The sequence below is a fragment of the Aotus nancymaae genome, unplaced genomic scaffold (assembly GCF_030222135.1).
Source record: "Aotus nancymaae isolate 86718 unplaced genomic scaffold, 86718_ANA_hifiasm-v0.15.2.pri h1tg000138l, whole genome shotgun sequence".
In the NCBI taxonomy this organism is placed as follows: Eukaryota; Metazoa; Chordata; class Mammalia; order Primates; family Aotidae; genus Aotus; species Aotus nancymaae.
Window position 1 is genome coordinate 3,788,241 of NW_026988553.1, and position 23,797 is coordinate 3,812,037.

At 41.6% G+C, this 23,797-nt stretch overlaps 1 protein-coding gene across 1 annotated transcript in view; it reads left to right on the forward strand.

Annotated features, from left to right (window-relative positions):
• The window catches only part of VAMP7 (vesicle associated membrane protein 7), a 33,292-nt gene extending 17,225 nt beyond the window's left edge, over window positions 1-16,067 (forward strand). The window contains exons 6-8 of the mRNA XM_064371565.1: window positions 8,642-8,709; window positions 13,529-13,621; window positions 15,909-16,067. Of these exons, the coding sequence (XP_064227635.1) occupies window positions 8,642-8,709; window positions 13,529-13,621; window positions 15,909-15,977 (230 nt within the window). The 3' untranslated portion in view covers window positions 15,978-16,067. The remainder of the gene's footprint in view (window positions 1-8,641; window positions 8,710-13,528; window positions 13,622-15,908) is intronic.
• The last annotated feature ends 7,730 nt before the right edge of the window (window positions 16,068-23,797 follow it).

Below are 23,797 nucleotides of genomic sequence, written 5' to 3' on the forward strand. Positions count from 1 at the left end.
TTCACCGTGTTGACCGGGATGGTCTCGATGTCTTGACCTCGTGATCCACCCGCCTCGGCCTCCCAAAGTGCTGGGATGACAGGGGTGAGCCACCGCGCCCGGCCCCTCTGCTCACTTTTTAAGGGGATTATTTGTATATCTCCTGTTGAGTTCCTTGTACATTCTAGATGTTACTCCCTTATCAGATAAATAGTTTGCCACTCTTTTCTCCCATTCAACCTGTTGTCTCTTCACTGTGCTGGTGATTTCTTTTGCTGTACAAAAGCTTTTTTGTTTAATATAGTCCTGTTTGTCCATTTTTCTTTCTGTTGCCTGTCCTTTTGAGGTATTAGCCATAAAATCTTTTCCTAGAACAGTGTTCTGAGGTTTTTCCCCCTGTGTTTTCTGCTAGTAGGTTTATAATTCGGGGTTTTAAATTTAAGTCTTTAATCTGTCTTGGTTGATTTTTGTGTATGATGAAAGACGGTGGACAAGTTTCATTCTTCCACATATGGATATTCAGTTTTCCTGATACCATTTATCGAGGAGACTGTCCTTTCCCAAGTGTACATTCCTGGCACCTTTGTTGAAAATCAGTTGGCATGCAGGTGTGGCTATACATATGTGGATCAGCGTCTGGCTTTTCTATTCCATTGACCTTTTATCTGTTTTTATACCAAATCATGCTTTTTTGGTTACTATAGCCTTCTAATATGTTTTGAAGCCAGGTAGTGTGATGCCTCCAGCTTGGTTCTTTTTGCTCAGGATTGCTTTGGCTATTTGGACTCTTTTCTGGTTCCTAAAATAATAATTTTAGGCTTGTTTTTTCTGTTTCCGTGAAAAATGGCATTGGTACTTTGATGGAGATTGCACTGAATCTGTAAATTGCTTTGGGCTTATGGTAACTTTAATAATATACATTGTTATGATCCATGACCATAAAATGTCTTTTCATATGTTTGTGTTACCTTCAGTTTCTGTCTCAGTGTTTTGTAGTTGTTCTTGTCTTTCACCTCCCGGTTAAATTTATTCTTTGATATTTCATTTTTTCATAACTATTACAAATGGGATTGTCTTCTTCATAAAGTTTTATTTCACCAAGTTCCTTATTGGTGCATAGAAACAGTACTGATTTTTGTTGATTCTGTATCCTGCAACTTTACTGAATACACGTGGAGTTTTTTTGGTGGAGTGTTTAGGGCGTTGTAGACACAAGAGCATCTCATCTGCAGAGAGGGATAATTTGACTTCCTGTTTTTCAATTTCTTTGTCTTGCTTGATTGCTCTGGCTTGGACTTCCCGTATTGTGTTGAATAGGAGTGCTGGAAGTGGGCATCCTTCCAGTACTATGCTGAGTAGGAGTGGTGAGAGTTTTCCAGTGCTTAGAGGAAAGGCTTTTCATTTTTCCCCATTCAGTATGATGTTAGCTGTGGGTCGGTCATAAATAGCTTTTATCACGTTGAGGGATGTTCCTTCTATGCCTAATTTATTGAGAGTTTTTATCATGAAGAGATGTTGAATTTTTTTTTGTTACCTTGAACTATATATTTATATCTGAATATATAAAAGTAGAATATCCTATTTTCCTTTTGAGCTATGTCATCATACTGCTAAAATTATGGATGACAATGGAAATGTTTCAGCCTGACCCATTGGAATTTCTGTGTTACACATCTGCTGTTTTTTCTTTATTTATACCTTAAATTCTGGGATACGTGTGCAGAATGTGCAGGTTTGTTACTTAGGTCTACGTGCCATGGTGCTTTGCTGCACCCATCACCCCATCACCTACATTAGGTATTTCTCCTAATGATATTTCTCCCCTAGCTCCCACCCACTGACAGGCCCTGGTGTGTGACGTTCCCTTCCCTGTGTCCATGTGTTCTCATTGTTCAACTCCCAGTTGTTAGTGAGTACATGCGCTGTTTGGTTTTCTGTTCTTGTGTCAGTTCGCTGAGAATGATGGTTTCCAGGTTCATCCATGTCCCTACAAAGGACATGAACTCATTGTTTATGATGGCTGCATAATATTCCATGGTGTACATGTGCCACATTTTCCCTGTCCAGTCTATCATCGATGGGCATTTGGGTTGGTTCCAGGTCTTTGCTATTGTAAACTGTGCTGCAATGAACATTCGTGTGCATGTGTCCTTATAGTAGAACGATTTATAATCCTTTGGATATATGCCCAGTAATGGGATTGCTGGGTCAAATGGAATTTCTATTTCTAGGTCCTTGAGGAATCGCCACACTGTTTTCCACAATGGTTGAACTAATTTACACTCCCACCAACAGTGTAAGAGTGTTCCTATTTCTCCACATCCTCCCCAGCATCTGTTGTCTTTTGACTTTTTAATGATCGCCACGCTAACTGCTGTGAGATGGTATCTCATTGTGCTTTTGATTTTCATTTCTCTAATGACCGGTGACGATGAGCTTTTTTTCATATGTTGTTGTCCATATAAGTGTCTTCTTTTGAGAAGTGTCTGTTCATATCCTTCACCTACTTTTTGATGGGGTTGTTTTTGTCTTACTAATTCGTTTAAGTTTCTTGTAAATTCTGAATATTATTAGCCCTTTGTCAGATGGCTAGATTGCAAAAATTTTCTCCCATTCTTTAGGTTGCCTGTTCACTCTGGTGATTGTTTCTTTTGCTGTGTAAAACCTCTTTAGTTTAATTAGATCCCATTTGTCAATATTGGCTTTCGTTGCCTTTGCTTTTGGTAGTATAGTCATGAAGTCCTTGCCCATGCCTGTGTCCTGAATGGTACTGCCTAGGTTTTCTTCTAGGGTTTTTACGGTTTTAGGTCTCACATTTAAGTCTTTAATACATCTTGAGTTAATTTTTGTATAAGGCATATAAGAAAGGGGTCCAGTTTCAGTTTTCTGCATATGGGTAGCTGGTTTTGCCAACACCATTTATTAAATAGGGAATGCTTTCCCCGTTGCTTGTTTTTGTCAGGTTTGTCAAAGATCAGATGGTTGTAGATGTGTGGTATTATTTCTGAGGCCTCTATTATGTGCCAGTGGTCTGTATCTCTGTGTTGGTACCAGTACCATGCTGTTTTGGTTACTGTAGCCTTGTAGTATAGTTTGAAGTCAGGTAGCATGATGCCTCTAGCTTTGTTCTTTTTGCTTACGATTGTCTTGGCAATATGGGCTCTTTTTTGGCTCCATATAAATTTAAAGTAGTTTTTTCAAATTCTGTGAAGAAAGTCAGTGGTACCTTGATGGGGATAGCATTGCATCTATAAATTACTTTCGGCAGTATGGCCGTTTTTACGATATTGATTCTTCCTATCCAGGAGCATGGAATGTTTTTCCATTTGTTTGTGTCCTCTGTTATTTCCCTGAGCAGTGGTTTGTAGTTCTCCTTGAAGAGGTCCTTCACATCCCTTGTAAGTAAGTTGTACTCCTAGGTATTTTATTCTCTTTGTAGCAGTTGTGAATGGGAGCTCACTCATGATTTAGCTCTGTTTGTCTGTTATTGGTGTATAGGAATGCTTGTGATTTTTGCTCATTGATTTTGTATCCTGAGACTTTGCTGAAGTTGCTTATCAGCTTAAGGAGATTTTGGGCTGAGACGATGGGGTCTTCTAAAAATATAATCATGTCATCTGCAAACAGAGACAATTTGACTTCCTCTCTTCCTATTTGAATACCCTTTATTTCTTTTTCTTGCCTGATTGCCCTGGCCAGAACTTCCAATACTATATTGAATAGGAGTGGTGAGAGAGGGCATCCTTGTCTTGTGCTGGTTTTCAAAGGGAATGCTTCCTGCTCTTTGCCCATTCAGTATGATATGGACCGTGGGATTGTCATAAATAGCTCTTACAATTTTGAGATACGTTCCATCGATACCTAGTTTTCTGAGAGTTTTTTAGCATGAGTGAGTGTTGAATTTTATTGAAGACCTTTTCGGTATCTATTGAGAAAATCACGTGGTTTTTGTCATTGGTTCTATTTACATGGTGGATTACATTTATTGATTTGCATATGTTGAACCAGCTTTGCATCCCAGGGATGAAGCCTACTTGGTCGTGATGTGCTGCTGGATTTGGTTGCCAGTATGGAGGATATTCACTTTGATGTTCATCAGGGATATTGGCCTGACATTTTCTTTTTTCGTTGTGTCTCTGCCAGATTTTGGTATCAGGTTGCTGCTGGCCTCATAGAATGAGTTAGGGAGGAGTCCCCCTTTTTCTATTGTTTGGAATAGTTTCAGAAGGAATGGTACCAGCTCCTCTTTGTACCTCTGGTAGAATTCAGCTGTGAATCCATTTCATCCTGCGTTTTTTGTCTGTTTGTTTTTGATTGGTAGGCTGTTAATTACAGCCTCAATTTCAGAGCTTGTTATTGGTCTATTCAGGGATTCGACTTCTTCCTGGTTTAATCTTGGGAGGGTGTATGTGTCCAGGAATTTATCCATAACTTCTAGATTTTCTTGTTTGTTTGCCTAAAGGTATTTATTGTATTCTCTGATGGTAGTTTGTATTTCTACGGGATCAGTGGTGAAATCCGCTTTATCATTTTTTGTTGTGTCTATTTGATTCTTCCCTCTTTTCTTCTTTATTAGTCTGGCTAGCGGTCTGTTTTGTTAATCTTTTCAAAAAAAAAAAAAAAAGCTCCTGGATTCACTGACTTTTTTTGAAGGTTTTTTGTGTCTCCGTCTCCTTCAGTTCTGCTCTGATCTTAGTTATTTCTTGTCTTCTGCTAGCTTTTGAATTTGTTTGCTCTTGCTTCTCTAGTTCTTTTAATTGTGTTGTTAGGGTATTGATTTTAGATCTTTCTCACCTTCTCCTGTGGGCATTTAGTGCTATAAATTTCCCTCTATACACTGCTTTAGCTGTGTCCCAGAGATTCTGGTATATTGTGTCTTTGTTCTCATTGGTTTCAAAGAACTTATTTATTTCTGCTTAATTTTGTTATTTATCCAGTAGTCATTCAGGAACAGGTTGTTCTGTTTCCATGTAGTTGTGTGGCTTTGAGTGAGTTTCTTAATTCTGAGTTCTAATTTGATTGCACTGTGGTCTGAGAGACTGTCTGTCATGATTTCTGTTTTTTTGCATGTGCTGAGGAGTGTTTTACTTCCAATTATGTGGTCAGTTTTAGGATAAATGTGATGTGGTGCTGGGAAGAATGTATATTCTGTGGATTTGGGGTGAAAAGTTCCGTAGGTGTCTATTAGGTCCACTTGGTCCAGAGCTGAGTTCAAGTCCTGGATATCCTTGTTAATTTTCTGTCTCATTGATCTGTCTGATATTGACAGTGGGGTATTGACGTTTCCCACTATTATTGTGTGGGAAGTCTAAGTCTCTTTGTAGGTCTCTAAGAACTTGCTTTATGAATCTGGGTGCTCCTGTATTGGGTGCGTATATGTTTAGGATCGTTAGCTCTTCTTGTTGCATTGATCCTTTTACCATTATATAATAATGCCCTTTGTCTGTTTTGGTCTTTGTTGGTTTAAAGTGTGTTTTATCAGCAACTAGGATTGCAACCCCTGTTGTTGTTTTTTTTTTGTTTTTGTTTTTTTTTTGCTTTCCATTTGGTAAATATTCTTCCATCCCTTTATTTTGAGCCTGTGTGTGTCTTTGCGCATGAGATGTGTCTCCCGAATACAGCACTCCAATGGTCTTGACTTTATTCAGTTTACCAGTCTGTGTCTTTTAATTGGGATATTTAGCCCATTTACATTTAAGGTTAATATTGTTATGTGTGAATTTGATCCTGTCATTATGATGCCAGCTCGTTCTTTTGCCCATTAGTTGACGCAGTTTCTTCATAGTGTCAATGGTCTTTACATCTTGGGTTGTTTTTGCAGTGGCTGCTACCAGTTTTTCCTTGCCATATTTAGTGCTTCCTTCAAGACCTCTTATAAGTCAGGCCTGGTGGTGACAAAATCTCTCAGCATTCGCTTGTCTGTAAAGGATTTCATTTCTCCTTCGCTTATGAAGTTCAGTTTAGCTGGATATGAAACTCTGGGTTGAAAATTCTTTAAGAATGTTGAATATCGGCCCCCACTCCCTTCTGGCTTGTAGGGTTTCTGCAGAGAGATCTGCTGTTAATCTCATGGGCTTCCCTTTGTGGGTTAACCAGCCTTTTCTCTCTGGCTGTTCTTAACATTTTTTCCTTCATTTCAACCTTGGTGAATCAGATGATTATGTGCCTTGGGGTTGCTCTTCTTGAGGAATATCTTTGTGGTGTTCTCTGTATTTCCTGGACTTGGATATTGGCCTGCCTTGCTAGGTTGGGGAAGTTTTCCTGGATAATATCCTGAAGAGTGTTTTCCAGCTTGGATGCATTCTCTTCGTCACATTCAGGTACACCTATCAAACATAGATTAGGTCTTTTCACATAGTCCCATATTTCTTGTTGACTTTGTTCATTCCTTTTTACCCTGTTTTCTCTAATCTTGACTTCTCATTTTATTTCATTGAGTTGATCTTCAACCTCTGATATCGTCTCTTCTGCTTGGTCAATTCGGCTGTTGAAACTTGTGCATGCTTCGTGAAGTTTTTTATTCCCTTGCTGACGAGGAGTTGTGATCCTTTGGAGAAGAGGCATTCTGGTTTTGTTGATGTTGATGCTATTCCTTTCTGTTTGTTAGTTTTCTTTCTAACAGTCAGGCCCCTGGAATTTGCTGGAGGTCCACTCCAGACCCTGTTTGCCTTGGTATCACCAGCAGAGGCTGCAAAGCAGCAAATATTGCTGCCTGTTCCTTCCTCTGGAAGCTTCGTCCCAGAGAGGCACCTGCCGGATGCCAGCCAAAGCTCTCCTGTACGAGGTGTCTGTGAACCCCTGCTGGGAGGTGTCTCCCAGTCAGGAGGCACTGGGGTCAGGACCCTACTTGAGGACGCAGTCTTTCCCTTATCAGAGCTTGAATGCTGTGCTGGGAGATTCACTGGTGTCTTCAGAGCGGGCAGACAAGAACGTTTAAGTCTGCTGAAGCTGTGCCCTCGGCCACCCCTTCCCCCAGGTGCTCTGTCTTAGGGAGATGGGAGTTTTATCTATAAGCCCCTGACTGGGGCTGCTGCCTTTCTTTCAGAGATGCCCTGCCCAGAGAGGAGGAATCTAGAGAGGCAGACAGGCTCCAGGGGTTGTGTGGCACTGGGGTCTGCTCTGCCCAATCTGAACTTCATGGTGGCTTTACACTGTGAGGGAGAAACTGCCTACTCAAGCCTCAGGAATGGTGGACACCTTTCCCAGCACCAAGCTCAAGTGTCCCAGGTTGACTTCAGACTGCTGTGCTGGCAGCAAAAATTTCAAGCCAGTGGATTTTAGCTGGCTGGGCTCTGTGGAAGTGGGATCTGTGGAGCTAGACCACTTGGCTCCCTGGCTTCCAGCCCCCTTTCCAGGGGGAGTGAACGGTTCTGTCTTGCTGGCATTCCAGGCACCACCGAGGTATGAAAAAAAGTTCCTGCAGCTAGCTCAGTGTCAGCCCAAACAGCCAAAACCCTGCTTCAGCGCACCCTTTATGGGCTGCATCCACTGTGTAACCAGTCCTGGTGAGATGAACTGGGTACCTCGGTTGGATATGCAGAAATCATCCACCTTCTGCATCGCTCTCTCTGGGAGCTACAGACCAGAGCTGTTCCTATTCGACTGTGTATCTTGCCAGCCACCCCAAGATGTTGAATTTCATCATACGCTTTTTTATCAGATGCTTTCTCTGCATCTATTAAGGTGCTCATGTAGCTTTTGTCCTTCGTTCTGTTGATGGAATGTTTCACGTTTACTGATTTGCTTGGGTTGAATCGTCATTGCGTCCCTGGGATATATCCCACTTGGTCGTGGTGTATTATCTTTTTGATGTGATGTTTGGTTTGGTTTGCTAGGACTGTGTTGGGGATTTTTGCATCTGCGATCATCAGGGATGTCGGCTGGCAGTTTTGCTTTTTTGTTGAGTCCTTGTAAGGTTTTGGTATCAGGTTAATGCTGGCCTCGTAGAATGAGTTAGGGAGAATTCCCTCCTCTTGAATTTTTTGGCATAGTTTGAGACATGATGTTAGTTCTTCTTGGTGACTTTCATAGCGTTCAGCAGTGAAGCCCGCGGATGCTGGGCAGTGTTTTGATTTTGTTGGGAGACTTTGTTACTGATTGAATCCCATGACTCACTACTGGCCTGTTCAGGTTTTGTGTTTCTTCCTGATTCAGTCTTGGTAGGTTGCCTGCATCCTGGGATTTAGTTGTTAATAATATGGTCACTTCTTCCAATTTTTAGGTTTGCTTTAATAACGCACGGACTTGTTCCTGAGGATGTATCCGTAGTGTTGGTTGGGTAGGGCACTTTGACTTCACTTACGGGTTCATGCGGTAGTGTCGTCTGTAAACAGCATCAGCCATGTCTGTGTTTTCCTCAGTCGGTTAGGCTGCCATTGTTATTGGAGGCTGTAGTGAAGTTTGCTGGGCATGGGTGTCAGCAGGGGGCAAAGCCTGCGTGTCCTTTAGCCCCAGGACAGTGTATTCATTAAGTTATGTTACTTTAAAAAAAAATTATTTTATTCAACATGCATATACTTAAAAGGCATAAATACTTCCGTAGTAGATATGAGCTGTCAGAAATACCAGTTGTAATTAAAATCAGATTGAAGTTATAACAAAGATAACGATAGAAACTGTGGATGGCAAAACTTCATCTTTTCTATGTTTCCAATATTTTCAGATCTGGTGGCTCAGCGAGGAGAAAGATTGGAGTTACTGATTGACAAAACAGAAAGCCTCGTGGATTCCGTAAGTATGGAATGTGATAATATCATTCGGGATGTAAAGTGGAGAAACTACGGCTGATAGCTGACATAATTGGGAAATGCCTTACATTCAGGAACTTTGGTTTCCTTTTCCTTTCTCATCTCCATGATGTGATTCCTTTGTAACAATGAGGATCACAATGAGGCATAGAAAAAAAAAAAAAGAAAAATCCATCATCCCCTAATAGCCATGAAGGTAGCTTTGGTTTGGAAAACGTGCCCAATATACAGAAACAGTTTCTAAAGCTTTGGGTTGATGCTTATATAATTTAGCACCTCAGCTGCAGGTACCACTCTGCCCACTTTACAGATTTGTAAAACATGAAACCGATGTGCAAGCCATTCGTGCCCCGGTATGAGTCCTGAAAACTGGACGGTTCGCTTTCTTGCTTACACTGATAGTTTGATCTTGCCTTGTATCAATCGAGAGACGTGGATTGAAAACGGCCAATAAGCTTTAAAGGAGACAGTGTGTCCTCGTGAGCCGCTTATACTCTGGTTCCATATGCCCTCACATTTTCAATGCAGTTAGTGCATAAAAGTTGTGTTTTTTTTTTTTGAGATTGAGTTTCGCTCTTGCTACCCAGGCTGGAGTGCAACGGCGCGATCTCGGCTCACCGCAACCTCCGCCTCCTGGGTCCAGGCAATTCTCCTGCCTCAGCCTCCCGAGTAGCTGGGATTACAGGCACGCGCCACCGTGGCCAGCTAATTTTTTGTACTTTTTTTAGTAGAGACGGGGTTTCACCACGTTGACCGGGATGGTCTCGATCTCTTGACCTCATGATCCACCCGCCTCGGCCTCCCAAAGTGCTGGGTTTACAGGCGTGAGCCACCGATGGATGAAAGTTTTAACGAAAGATGGTAGATATGTGGTGAACGGAAGGACGGCAGAGATCAGTTACGATCTGGATCTACACAATTATAGATTTAAATGTACAGTACAGGTTTACACCTTGAAACAAAATAGTGATTATGTTCCTTGTGACTGACAGGTAGATAGTAGTGGTTAAAAACACAAGCTCTAGTATCAGGTTGCCTGGACTTGAATCCCACCTCTGCTGCAAATGACTTAACCTCTTTGTGTCTCAGTGATCATCTCCTGTAAAATGGAGATGGACCTACTTGATAGCATTTTAAGGATTAAATCAGATAATGCATGCAAAGTGCATAGCACAGTATTTGATACGTAGTAAGAGCTATTTAAATGTTCATCGTTATTGTTAATTTTTTTTTTCTTTTTTTTTTCCGAGACAGAGTTTCGCTCTTGCTACCCAGGCTGGAGTGCAACGGCGCGATCTCGGCTCACCGCAACCTCCGCCTCCTGGGTTCAGGCAATTCTCCTGCCTCAGCCTCCTGAGTAGCTGGGATTACAGGCACGCCCCACCGTGCCCAGCTAATTTTTTTTTTGTATGTTTAGTAGAGGCGGGGTTTCACCATGTTGACCAGGATGGTCTCGATCTCTTGACCTCGTGATCCACCCGCCTCGGCCTCCCAAAGTGCTGGGATTACAGGCGTGGCATGCCATTTCATTTTTCCCTGGTTTTCATGTGTTCTTGAAGAGATTGTCATCTCTGTTAGTCTTACTTGACAAATGATTATTTCCCCACCTTTGGCTGTTTGTTTTTGTTTTTGTTTGAAGGCAGGGTCTCTCTCTGTCACGCAGGCTGGAGTGCAGTGGCATGATCACGGTGTACCGTTGCCTCCACCTCCCAGGCTCAAGTGATCCTCCTGCCTTGCCTCAGCCTCCCAAGTAGGAGACAGGCATGCACCATCACACTTAGCTAGTTTTTTAAATTCTTTGTAGAGACTGGGGGGTCTTCCTGTGTGGCTGTGGTTGGTCTCAAACTCCTAGGCTCAAGTGATCCTCCCTCCTTGGCCTCCCAAAGTGTTGGAAATACAGGCATGAGCCACCGCAACTGGCCCCCTTTGGCTGGTTTTAAGAGTGTCTTTTCACGTTTGGTTTTCAACATTTTATATATGGTTATTAGCTTTCTGTGGCTGCTGTCACAAATTATCACGAACTTGGTGGCTTAAAACAACAAAAATTTATTTTCTTACTACTGAATTTCAGAAGTTCAAAATCAGTTTAACTGGGCTAAAATTAAAGGTCAGATGTTAACCTGAGGATGGTGGAGGAATCTCCATTACGACCTATTGAATCACACAGCTGTGTTCAGATTTATTAGTTTCATTGCTCACTGCTTTTTCTCATCCACATCACCTTCCTCTTTAATTATGTATCGTGATTTAGTCTTTGGTGTGTCCTCACACATTTTCTTCATAGGAGTTTATGGATGATAACCCCTTCAAGAGCAAAAGTGTTAATTTGCTCTCATATTTGAACAGTGTTTTGACTGGTGTAGAATTCTAGGGTTAAGATCATTTTCTCTCAAAATTCTCTGAATATCGCTGCATTTCAGTGCGTGAAGAATTTAGGCATCTGAGAAGTACAACAATTAAACATTTTACACGGTTTTTATTTGGGCCAGGTTTGAGAACTGCAGCCCAGGAGCATAGATTCAAGTTGCCCTGAATGTATGCTCTAATCGGCAGCAGTTACAAGTGGGTTTTTAAAGGAAAAAAGTAGAGGTACTATCTAATTTGTTTGCCAAGAATTTACATTAAAATAATGTAAGCTGGCCGGGCACGGGGGCTCACGCCTGTAATCCCAGCACTTTGGGAGGCCGAGGCGGGTGGATCACGAGGTCAGGAGATCGATACCATCCTGGTCGACATGGTGAAACCCCGCCTCTACTAAAAATACAAAAAATTAGCTGGGCACGGTGGTGCGTGCCTGTAATCCCAGCTACTCGGGAGGCTGAGGCAGGAGAATTGCCTGAACCTGGGAGGCGGAGGTTGCGGTGAGCCGAGATCGCGCCATTGCACTCCAGCCTGGGTAACGAGAGCGAAACTCCGTCTCAAAAAAAAAAAAAGAAAAAAAAAGAAAAGAAAAAAATAATGCAAGCTATTGACTGGGTATACATTGTTCTTGGTATTACAAATTGCAGGAACATGAAGGTAATGAGTGAGGCAGCTTGTCAGCCACAAAACACCTTTAAACAGCTGCCCCTCTGGGCATTGTGGGGGGTGGGGTATGACTAAAGTCCCATGCTCAGGTCTTCTGGGCCTGATACATTTTATATACCCCACATAGTTCAGACTGCTCTGACCTGTCCAATGTGGGTTGGAAAGAAGTTAAAAAGAAAGGTTCTATGGCTTAAAGAACTTAGTGAGGTTTCAAGGCCAAATTGATTGGCAGCACAGAGGTGCAGAGCAACAGGATATCAGTCAAGCCACCCACTCACTGTTATGGTTTATTATAGGCAAATTATACATAGTAAGATCAGCCGGCTGGGTGCGGTGGCTCATGCCTGTAATCCCAGCACTTTGGGAGGCCGAGGCGGGTGGATCACGAGGTCAAGAGATCGAGACCATCCTGGTCAACATGGTGAAACCCTGTCTCTACTAAAGAAAAATACAAAAAATTACCTGGGCACGGTGGTGCGCGCCTGAAGTCCCAGCTACTCGGGAGGCTGAGGCAGGAGAATTGCCTGAACCCGGGAGGCGGAGGTTGCGGTGAGCCGAGATCACGACATTGCACTCCAGCCTGGGTAACAAGAGTGGAAAAAAAAGAAAAAAGGGACTGGATTTTTAAAAACCGATATGTTGAAGTCTCATATACATAAATGTATCAACTGTAAGCGTACAACTTGTTGTATTTTCACAAAGTGAACATACCATGTAGAACCAACGCCCAAATTAAGAACTAGAGCATGAACAGTACCCCAGAAGCTGCCTTCTGCCTTCTTCTAGTCACTGCTCCCCCCAAAGGTGACCACTGTCCTGATTTCTCCAGATAGATTAATAAAATATGGCAGGAGCCGAGCGTGGTGGTGACACACACGTATAGTCCCAGCTACTCAGGAGGCTAAGGCGGGAGGATCGTTTCAGCCCAGGAGGTCGAGACTGCAGTGAGTCATAATTGTGCCACTGCACTCCAGCTTGGGCGACAGAGCAAGACCCTGTCTCCAAAATATATATAAATAAATAAAATACAGCAAGGATTCTGTTGATGTCAAGTTTCTGTTGCTCAAAATGATGTTTGTGAGGTTTCTCTGTGACATGTAGATTGTCAGTTGTGTAAATGTAGTTGTAGATTGGGAATTCTCATGACCGTATTGTGTTCCACGGTATGACTCTCCTACAATTTATTTATGCATTGTACGACTGATGGGCATTTGGGCGCTTTCCAGTTTAACGGATGGAAAGTCGTGCTGTCCAAAGCGTTTTTGTGTGTCTCCTGGTGAATTTGTGCATACATCTGTCGGGTACATACCTACAGTGCAATTGCTGGATTATGAGGGAGTTTTGTTTTAAATTCCTTGTGTCCTGGTGGGAATCGTTCAGTAGATACTGGGAATGAAGTTCTGCGTGTGGGTTTTGGCTCTCACAAGAGTAAATACACATCTTCCTGTGGAAATCAAACAGGTTCTTATGGCTCAAAGTCCCAGAATTATTGCAAGTATGGGGAGGAAGACGCTTTTGCACTAGAGGTAAGAACCACTTCTGGTGCTCAGCATCGTGTGCGTTGCTGCAGTGGAGAAGGAACAAGAGGGAAGCCTTCCATTAGGCTCATACGGCCTATGATGGGGCTGGCAGAGTGTTGCTTCTGGCAGCTATTGAGTATCAACGGCCAGTCTCTACTTGTCAAGAGAGATCGCTGGACGTCAACAGAATTGATGGAAGGAAAACGCTGTTACTGCAGATCGTTCGGGTTAAAACAAATCTTGCTTCTCTTGTAGTCTGTCACCTTCAAGACTACCAGCAGAAATCTTGCCCGAGCCATGTGTATGAAGAACCTCAAGCTCACTATCATCATTATCATCGTATCAATTGTAAGTTTCGGTCCTTTTAGTGTGTGGCTTTATTTTTCAGTCTCTAAGAAAGTAGGTTCTAGAATTCTTTCTCAGTCATTAACACTGTGAAATGAGCTACATATGTCTTTTAATACTGAAACAGATGACCAGGCAGTGGCTTTCCTATGAAGTCACTGTGAAATATCTCTACTTAAACCCCTCCTTCCTATTGAGAATTAGTATATATAAAGAGACATATAAAAGTGACCTCGGCCGGGCGCGGTGGCTCACGCCTGTAGTCCCAGCACTTTGGGAGGCCGAGGTGGATGGATCACGAGGTCAAGAGATCGAGGCCATCCTGGTCAACACGGTGAAACCCCGTCTCTACTAAAAATACAAAAAATTAGCTGGGCGCGGTGGCTCACGCCTGTAATCCCAGCACTTTGGGAGGCCGAGGAGGGTGGATCACGAGGTCAAGACATCGAGGCCGTCCTGGTCAACATGGTGAAAGCCCGTCTCTACTAAAAATACAAAAAATTAGCTGGGCACGGTGGCGCGTGCCTGTAATCCCAGCTACTCGGGAGGCTGAGGCAGGAGAATCGCCTGAACCCGGGAGGCGGAGGTTGCGGTGAGCCGAGATCGTGCCATTGCACTCCAGCCTGGGTAACAAGAGCGAAACCCCGTCTCAAAAAAAAAAAAAAAGAAAACTGACCTCACAGAAATGTAGTTATTATAAATAAAGACATTTCTGTTTATATGTAATAGGTTTGTTGTTGTCATTTTTTAATTAATTATGTATTTTTAAAGTTTTTATTTCTAATACGGCAAATGCTGATAATTACAATCCCCCTTAAACAAGAACTCTTTGGAGTCCTCGGTAATTTTTGAGTGTGTAAAGAGGTCCTAAACCACAAATTAAAGAACTATTGCTAACAGATGGGGGCTGCTTTACTCTGTGGTACTTCGTGGCCAGATAAAGTTGCCTTTCCTCCCCATCATCCAGTCATGTCCAGAAGACCAGAGTTTACCTGAACTTGGCTGCTTCTTATTTGGTCCGGAAATGTAGGTTGATTCGTACAGCTGAATTACTGTTAATTTCAGAATATATTTACTGATCACTTAGTACACGCAGAGCACAGCTCTAAGTGCAATACCAGTGTCTGCCAAAAGGTATTGTCACCGAACTAGATGTACTTCAGCTGGAAAAATCCGTAGATTACAGCTGTGACAGATAGTCAATTTTATATCAAGTTGGTAAATATAACATTTGTGGCCTATGTATGTGTGACTGTGTGTGACTATGATGTCAGAAGTTCAATCTATTCATGAATAAACAGAATCTCCTATAATCTGCCCCAACCCTGGCAATATTTATAGTTCCGTACAAGGCAAAATGCTTTGCTCACTTTTAGAGCAGAGGGCATGCCGTTCATAAATGCATCTTTTTCCAAGCTTGCGATTAATGAAATCACTCACTTAAAGATCTCAAGAAGTTGTAATTTAAAGCCAAGCCAAGCCAGGCACAGTGGCTTACGCCTGTAATCGCAGCACTTTGGGAAGTTGAGGTGGGAGGATTGCGTGAGGCCAGGAGTTTGAAACCAGCCTGGTCAACACAGTGACACCCTATCTCTACAAAAATAAAGGATGAAAAAATCAAAATAAAGTGATAAAATCTATTTGTTGTAATGTAATAATATGAACAAGTAGTGTTTATATCATTACATTACTATGTAATAATTCTGTTATTTTCATATCAGAATTCAAAATTATAATTCCAGAATTAAAAAGCAAACACATCTCTAATAGCACCACCGTTTTCGCGGTCTTCCTTCCATCGTTGTTTTCTTTCATTCGGTCATCCTGATTATTGTGTCGTCATCCACTGAAGAGTTTGTAGCAGTGGTCTTGCTCATAAGTGGTACAGATGAAAGCCTTCTACTCAGGCTTCTAAAATGTTATCATGTTAATTAAAAATTGTATCATATCAGATTAATCAAAAATTCATCTGCAAAACCCAAAAACATAGTTAATGAAATCATACTTCAGGAGAATGGTGGTTATTTGTGATGTTTTATGACTTGTTACTGGCGCATCAGATTGAACCACGCATTGCAACAGCGGCCTTCAAACGGCTTCTGTTTATTTCTTTGGTCTGTTAACTAGTGCCATCGATGTAGGGAAAATCCACGATTAGTGTGTCTCGTTCCTATATAACTTCTACCGTAATGGAATCAGAAGTATTTCTTAATAAGGTTCTACTTTCTTATATACGTTATTTGGAAGAGTATGATTCAAGAACATAAAATTGCCGTCCTCCTCCCTCCAGGTGTTCATCTATATCATTGTCTCGCCTCTCTGTGGTGGGTTTACGTGGCCGAGTTGTGTGAAGAAATAAGAACGCGGAAGTTAACATTAACGAAGGATATGAGAGAACGAGGAGTTGAAAGCAATCCACGTGACTCCAGCCTTTCACGTACTGACGGACGGTATCTGCCAGTCTCTTCCACCCTCTTCTCACTTTTTAAAATCTTCTTCTACGCCTCCAGGTTTATCTTTGTCTTATCAGCCAGTTTATTCCTGTAAACCTCAGATCGAACCACGCATTGCAGCAGCAGCCTTAAAACGGCTTTTGTTTATTTCCTTGGTCTGTTAACTAGTGCCATCTATTTAGGGAAACATTTTTGTTTTTAATCGCACAAAGCTGTCGCCACTAGTCTCACGAGCTATCTGCTAAAACTACAGACAAACTTTGTATGCGCACACAAAAGTATTCAAGAGATGGTATTGCTAACATCTCATCTTAATGTCTTCTGTGATGAGAAGTTTCAGGTGCTTCAAAACAATACACATGGATGATGATTGTTATCTGGGGAATTGTAATGACGTTGGTGCTGCTTGCTTCGAACCACTCAGACAAGTAAAGTATGAAACATTCTCATTTCAGTTAGGTTGGGAACATGTTGCTAGCCCATTAGAAGCACACAGAATTATCCTTGTCCCGCTAGGATTCGCTTTCAGGAATAAAGTTCAGTGTGCCGATCCTTTGCGATACAGACAGTTTGATATCTTCTGTTTTCCCGTTGCTGTTGATTTGAGAAGATGAAGGTTTAAACATTGTTGAAGGTTGCAGTTTTTTTTTTTTAATATATTCCTTTTTCTTCTGTGAATATTTAGGGCAATTGTGTCGCTGATAGAATGTGTGGTAGACGGGGTGGGGAGGTAAATTCCTCTGACTTGCCAAAGAAAAAGAAGGGAACCACGGTGGACGTCCTGGCATTTTAGCTGTGCAAAGGGCGGTGTAGTGTGGGGAAAAGTGTTTCCATTCTGGGAAAAGCCCAAACTGCACACGGTCAGCACTCAACTCCAGGGCTTGGGCTTGACTGCTGTCGAATAATAGTTTGAGCGTTCCTTATGGTTTAATAAATTCTTAAATCTGCCTGGTTTTGATGAATTCTTTCTGTGAAACTTTTAAAGAGAATAGACAGTATGACGTACAGAATTAATACAAAACAGTTTAACAGCCATTTAAGTGCAGCGTAAGAAAATTGGACTGTAATCATGTGGCTACCGGCATCTGTTACCTAGTATGTATTTTTGGTGTGTATCTGAAAGGAAGACATTTTCTACCCTAGATCCAATAGCATTTATTGATCAATAAGTGCCATTAAATTGAAATTATATTACGTCTTACACTTTCGCAATGAATGACCAGATTAGTCTGTAGGTTCTAGCCACCCGTTTAGCCTAGCCATGTGCCTTGAACATCTGTGTGTCCCGTCATCTCGCTCATGCTATCTGTTCTTCCATCCAAACCTTTCAATCCATGCCACCGGATTCATTTATTTGACCTGTATCTTAGGCCCACTTGGACTCTCTTCTTGTTTATCTAGCACAGCACAAATGGTTTTCCAGAGAAACATTTGGCATTCCTGAATAATTTCCAAATGTTTTTAATCCAAAGAAAAAGATTTAAAGCTTATTTATCCCTTTCTTATACACACCTGAATAAAATTGACGTGCATGTTTTAGGGATCAATTACCTAACTGTTCCTTGGTCTATTTATGTGTAAGAATGCTTTTTAAAGCACATGTCTCATTTTAAATGACGCAGAAACCGAGGACGTTAATAAAATCTAAGAGTCATACACTGATTTGGTTGTTTTAAAAGTTCTTTCTGGAACCTAATTTCTTCGGATGACATTTGCCATCGTGTACAGAACAAAAATACTATACTTGTGATGAAGATATATTAAGAAGTGTTACCTGGAGCCTTTCCATGAAAAAAATCAATAGCATAATGGCAGGTGTGTAGAATTTCTTCAAAACCAAATGAACTTTAAAAATATATAGCCCATACTGAAACCAAGGAAAGATTCTGAAGTGATCACACAGCCTTCACAACTATCATCCTGAGACCATGATTCAGACAGAACCAAAAAAGAACCCCAGAGATTTTCATCCAGTTTAGCCCGATTCCGAAAAATCTTTCTATCTAAAGTTAAGTGACTGGTTCTGAAAAAGATGACTCAAAGCAAAGGCATAATGGTGGGAGGGAATAATTCATTATAGGAAACAGGGTGAGCTAAAGAGGAATAAAAGAAAAACAGGTAAAAAGTATACACATAAGTCACAAAACAATCACAGTTAGGACCTCTGAATGTAAGGTGGCTAAAGTCAGGTATAGAATATGTTTTTGCACAGGGTAGCTTTAAAACAGCCTATTTAAATTCTCCCTAGCCTTCATCCCGGTTTCAAGTGAAGTGTCCTTTCTCTAACAGAGAAAAAGAAAAGATGGTTATTTATTTGGTTGTTATGAGTAAAGGAAGAAGTGACACCAGGAATTTCTCTTTACCTCGGACCCTTGGCAAAAAGTCAAATACTGTCACACGGTTTATTCTTACTTGACTCTGTTGGTATCTGTCTTTTCTGGCCTCAAAATAGACACACATACTGGGTGGCTTCCCGGGGTGTCTTGATGGAAATGAACAGCTGTGCCCTAGACCCCACCAAAGCGTTGTACCTTAGAAGCGAGGCTATTTCTTGCAATGCCATCTTCTCAAGTATAATAAACGGGTTAAAGTGGTTGTTATGGTTGGCCTGTCGGTCAGCGTGAATCCAGTGAAGATAGCAGAGCCAAGACAAGTGTTACGGAAACGAGGAGTTTAATGTAGGATTCAAGCTTACACAAATGTGTAAGACTTCTTATTTGAAGTTAAAATTTTTCTTTTTTTTTTTTTTTGAGACGGAGTTTCGCTGTTGTTACCCAGGCTGGAGTGCAATGGCGCGATCTCGGCTCACCGCAACCTCCGCCTCCTGGGTTCAGGCAATTCTCCTGCCTCAGCCTCCCAAGTAGCTGGGATTACAGGCACGCGCCACCGTGCCCAGCTATTTTTTTGTATTTTTTTAGTAGAGACGGGGGTTTCACCATGTCGACCGGGATGGTCTCGATCTCTCGACCTCGTGATCCACCCTCCTCGGCCTCCCAGAGTGCTGGGATGACAGGCGTGAGCCACCGCGCCCTGCCTGAAGTTAAAATTTCTTATTTGAAAAGTTGAAATTTATGAGCTTTGAAGATTGCTAAATTAAATAATTTATAGCTCCAAAAACAAAAATAGACTTGTATATGTCACAGAGAAAAAAAAAATGCAAAATTTATAATAGAGTTACATTAACCTTGTTGTTTACCTGTCACTGATTTCTTATATGGTGTAAATTAAAGTTCAGGCATTTATGGGGAGAAAAGGCCCTCCCCCCACCACCCCGCCACCTGCCGCCTCTGAGGGAGTGGGAAAAGTTAGTCTGTTGTGCCAACGTAGTACTGAGTCCTCAGATGTTGTATGCTACAAATTATGGTATAATGCCAAATGCGGCAAAATATTCCAGCGATGAGTTACAAGTTTGGTCATTGTGAAGCTTGACATTTTAGTTTCCTATTATGTTAAAAACATCTAACTCAGTGTTAGTTTCTCAGGAGAATACTGTTAGTGTTGACTTTTCCTGTAAAACAAAACATTGACGTTCTTGGACTGCCTTGATAGATGTCTCATGCTTCTTGGGTTACTTAATGGTTTACGCCAGCCATGGAAAGCTATCGGGAACAGTTTCATGCTTATACCAAAGAATTAAGTCTGATCCTTAATAGCTGATATGTTGCTGGTACGTCTACTGATAAGAGATTACTAAAAGTCAGTCACAGAATTTGAAAATAAATTCTAGTCTCTCCTTAGTTATTTGAGGCTTTTCATATTGGCCGAGAACCCATTGCAAAACATTTTTGCAAGTATGAATGCCTGTATTTGGTCTAGGAACCGTACATTTTAGTCTGACTTAGAATTACTGGTAGCTTATTTTAAAGCAGGGAAAAGCAGCTGAGCACGAGTTTCCTGTGTTTTTAGAACGGTTTGTGAAAATATGGTATAAACGCGTTTTCATTTTCCTGTTCTTAACTATTACTATATAGAGCTATTGATGCCTTTTTTTCGGGAAAGCCTCAAAAATTGCCCCCAATATTGACATTGAGTGCATCAGATAACAGATTATCTTTGGTATATTAAACTCTTGTTCTTCATGCATCTGTAATTTAAAGTACAATATGTTGCCTTTGGTACAACTGAATTAAAACTCTTGAGTGCTCACGTGTTGTATATAAACAAAACGATATCCTTTGTTGAAGGAAGATTTTCTCTATCGGAATGGGGTTGTGATCCTTGTTCAGTTAAAAGTTTTGTTTTTTTAAAAACAGGATGCGACTTAAAATTTAGTGACCAGGCGCTTTGCACTGTACTTTTTGGTGTTTTTTGGAAAAGTTACATTTAGGTCTATTCTGAAGCTGTTCATTTTTAACAAATAAAATGTTGCAGGTTTCACATGAAAAAAAAAAGTGTGTGACAAACTGGGAAGTGAAGGTCTGGAAGGCAGGTACCAGAAGGTCAGAAGAACAGTCTTGAGAGCTTTCACTTGAGGCGTTGACATAGGCGGACAGGTCAGAGCTTGCCAGAAAACCTGAGAATCCCTGTGTGTCTGTGTGCCAATCATGGTTTTACTGTGTCCCCACCGAAATCTCACTTTGAGTTCTTTTTTTTTTTTTTTTTTTGAGACGGAGTTTCGCTCTTGTTACCCAGGCTGGAGTGCAATGGCACGATCTCGGCTCACCGCAACCTCCGCCTCCTGGGTTCAGGCAATTCTCCTGCCTCAGCCTCCCAAGTAGCTGGGATTACAGGCACGCACCACCATGCCCAGCTAATTTTTTGTATTAGTAGAGACGGGGTTTCACCATGTTGACCGGGATGGTCTCGATCTCTTGACCTCGTGATCCACCCGCCTCGGCCTCCCAAAGTGCTGGAATGATAGGCTTGAGCCACCGCGCCCAGCCCTCACTTTGAATTCTAATACCTATAACCCCCAAATGTCGAGGGAGGGACTGAGTGGGAGGTGATTGGACCATGGGGGCAATTTCCCACATGCCGTCATGCTGTTCTCATGATAGTGAGGGAGTTCTCATGAGATCTGATGGTTTTATAAGTGTTTGACAGTTCCTCCTTCACACAGTCACTCTCTCCTGCCACCTTGTGAAGAAGATGACTGCTTCCCCTTCCACCAAGATTGTAAGTTTCCTGAGGCCTCCCCAGCCCTGTGAAACTGTGAGTCAATTAAACCTCTTTCCTTTATAAACTACCCAGCCTTGGGTAGTATCTGTGTAGTGGTATGAGAGCAGACTAATACACTTGCCGAAGTTTGTGTGTGAGGAGAGACATATGGAAAGGCTTATAGAAGCCACAGCCTCAGTAGATCTGATGCAAGTACCAAGTAATAGGCTTGTAGCCCCACTTGGTCAGCATGACCAGCAGTCCACAGAGTGAGTTGGATATGGAATGGAGAAGATTGAGGAAAAGCTGGGACACACCAGGCCTCCACTTTTGTTCTGCTTTCCAAGTCTCATATAAGTTCATCTCACTGAGAAAACCTAAGCCTAAAACACTTTAGGGTAAGGGGATTCTGTGAAATTCTCACCTTCTGGCAAGAGCAATGGTGCCAGTCTAGTATAACCCAGTTCCTCCTAGACTCATTCATAGGATTGGCTCTACTGCTTTATCAAGACACTGTTGGTAAGTTAAAGCATTCTTCTGGTCAGAATACACTGCAGAAGATTATTTTGGGTTCGTGCTGTTTATTAAACCCAAACAATCTAAATCCAAAATATGCTGCGACTTTTTACATCTCTTTTCCAAAGAGAAGGAAAATCATGACAATATTCTGTATGAGAAAACTAACATGCACAGGCTGACACCACGATTTTTCTTTTTAAGTCTCCATTCCAAGTTTAGAAACGCACAAAGAAAACTTTGAAAAGTCTCATAGACCATATTAAATTCAAGACTGCAACTTAGACGTTCACTGCTGGCCAAGATGGAGTAATAGAGACGGCATTTACCCACCGGCCTGAAATAACACCCCAGACACACAAAATATGTGAAGCAACAATCTTCAAGACACTGGACAGTAGGCAAAAAAGGACAGTGATATTTCAAAGAGTTGAATCCTACAATTGTACCAGCTTATTCTGTTGAGAGAGTATGTAGGTCATAATACAATGAAGAGGAACCCAGGCAGAACCTGGCAGATTCTCTGGGTTGAGACATGACTTTTGTGATTTCCAAGGAGATCAAGACAGATGTCTTTGCAGGATAGAGTACTGGAGAGGAGAGCTACACAGAAAGGACCCTGGATCTGAGGAAAGTAGTCAATGGCAGGGAGAGAATCACCCAAAAAAAGATAAGAGTTTCCTGCACTCACACAGGACCAGAAGGAGTGTCTGTATATGCATTCAAACTGAAAAACTTCATGATTCACAGAGTATATCTGATAAGAGTTTCCAGAAATGTCATACCTCAGTAGTGGAGAATAAATAGCCCCAGGCCACAGCTTCTCAATCAACCTTGGCACTGTTGACATTTGGAGCCAGATTTTTTTTGTCACGTGGAGCTGTCCTGTGCATTGTATTATAGTACTTTGCCAGCATCCCTAACCATCAATCTACTAGATGCCAGGGGCACTGTCTTCCCAGTTCTGACAACCAAAAATGTCCCAAATGTTTTCACAAAACTGGGAGGACAAAATTGCCCCCAATTGAGAACGACTGCTCTAGGCTAAACACAGCTGTCATCCAGCTTGATAAATTTTTAAAGTAAGACCTGAGAGGATCAAACTCCAGATAACTTTATGGAAATACAAAGACAGCACACAAATTAAAACTCACTGTGAAGTGCAACCAAATTTGAATTCAGGATTAAGAAACTCACTCAAAACTGCACAACTACATAGAAACTGAACAACCTGCTCCTGAATGACTACTGGATAAATAATGAAATGAAGGCAGAAATAAAGATGTTCTTCAAAACCAATGAGAACGAGGACACAACGTACCAGAATCTCTGGGACATATTTAAAGCAGTGTCTAGAGGGAAATTTATAGCACTGAATGCCCACCAGAGAAGCGAGAAAGAATATAAAATCGACACCCTAACGTCACGATGAAAAGAACTAGAGGAACAAGATCAAACAAATTCAAAAGCTAGCAGAAGGCAAGAAATAACTAAGACCCAAGCAGAAAGAGAGAGAGACAAAAAAAAAAAACCTTCAAAAAATCAGTAAATCCAGGAGCTGGTTTTTTGAAAAGATCCACAAAATAGACCAATAGCCAGACTAATAAGAAAAGAGAGAAGACTCAAATAGATGCAATTGAAAAATGATAAAGGGGATATCACCACCGATCCCACAGAAATACAGACTACCATCACAGATTACTGCAAACACCTCTCTGCAAATAAACCATTAAATCTAGAAGAAATGGTTAAATTCCTGGACACTTACACCCTCCCAAGAGTAAACCAGGAAGAAGTTGAATCCCTGAATAGACCAATAACAAGGTCTGAAGTTGAGGCAGTAATTAATAGCCTACCAACCAAAAAAAGTCCAGGACCAGACAGGTTCACAGCCGAATTCTACCGGAGGTACAAAGAGGAGCTGGTACCATTCCTTCTGAAACTATTCCAAACAATAGAAAAAGAGGGGACCCTCCCTAACTCATTTTATGAGACCGACATCATCCTGATACCAAAACCTGGCAGAGACACAACTAAAAAAGAAATTTCAGGCCAATATCCATGATGAACATTGCGAAAATCTTCAATAAAATACTGGCAAACCAAATCCAAC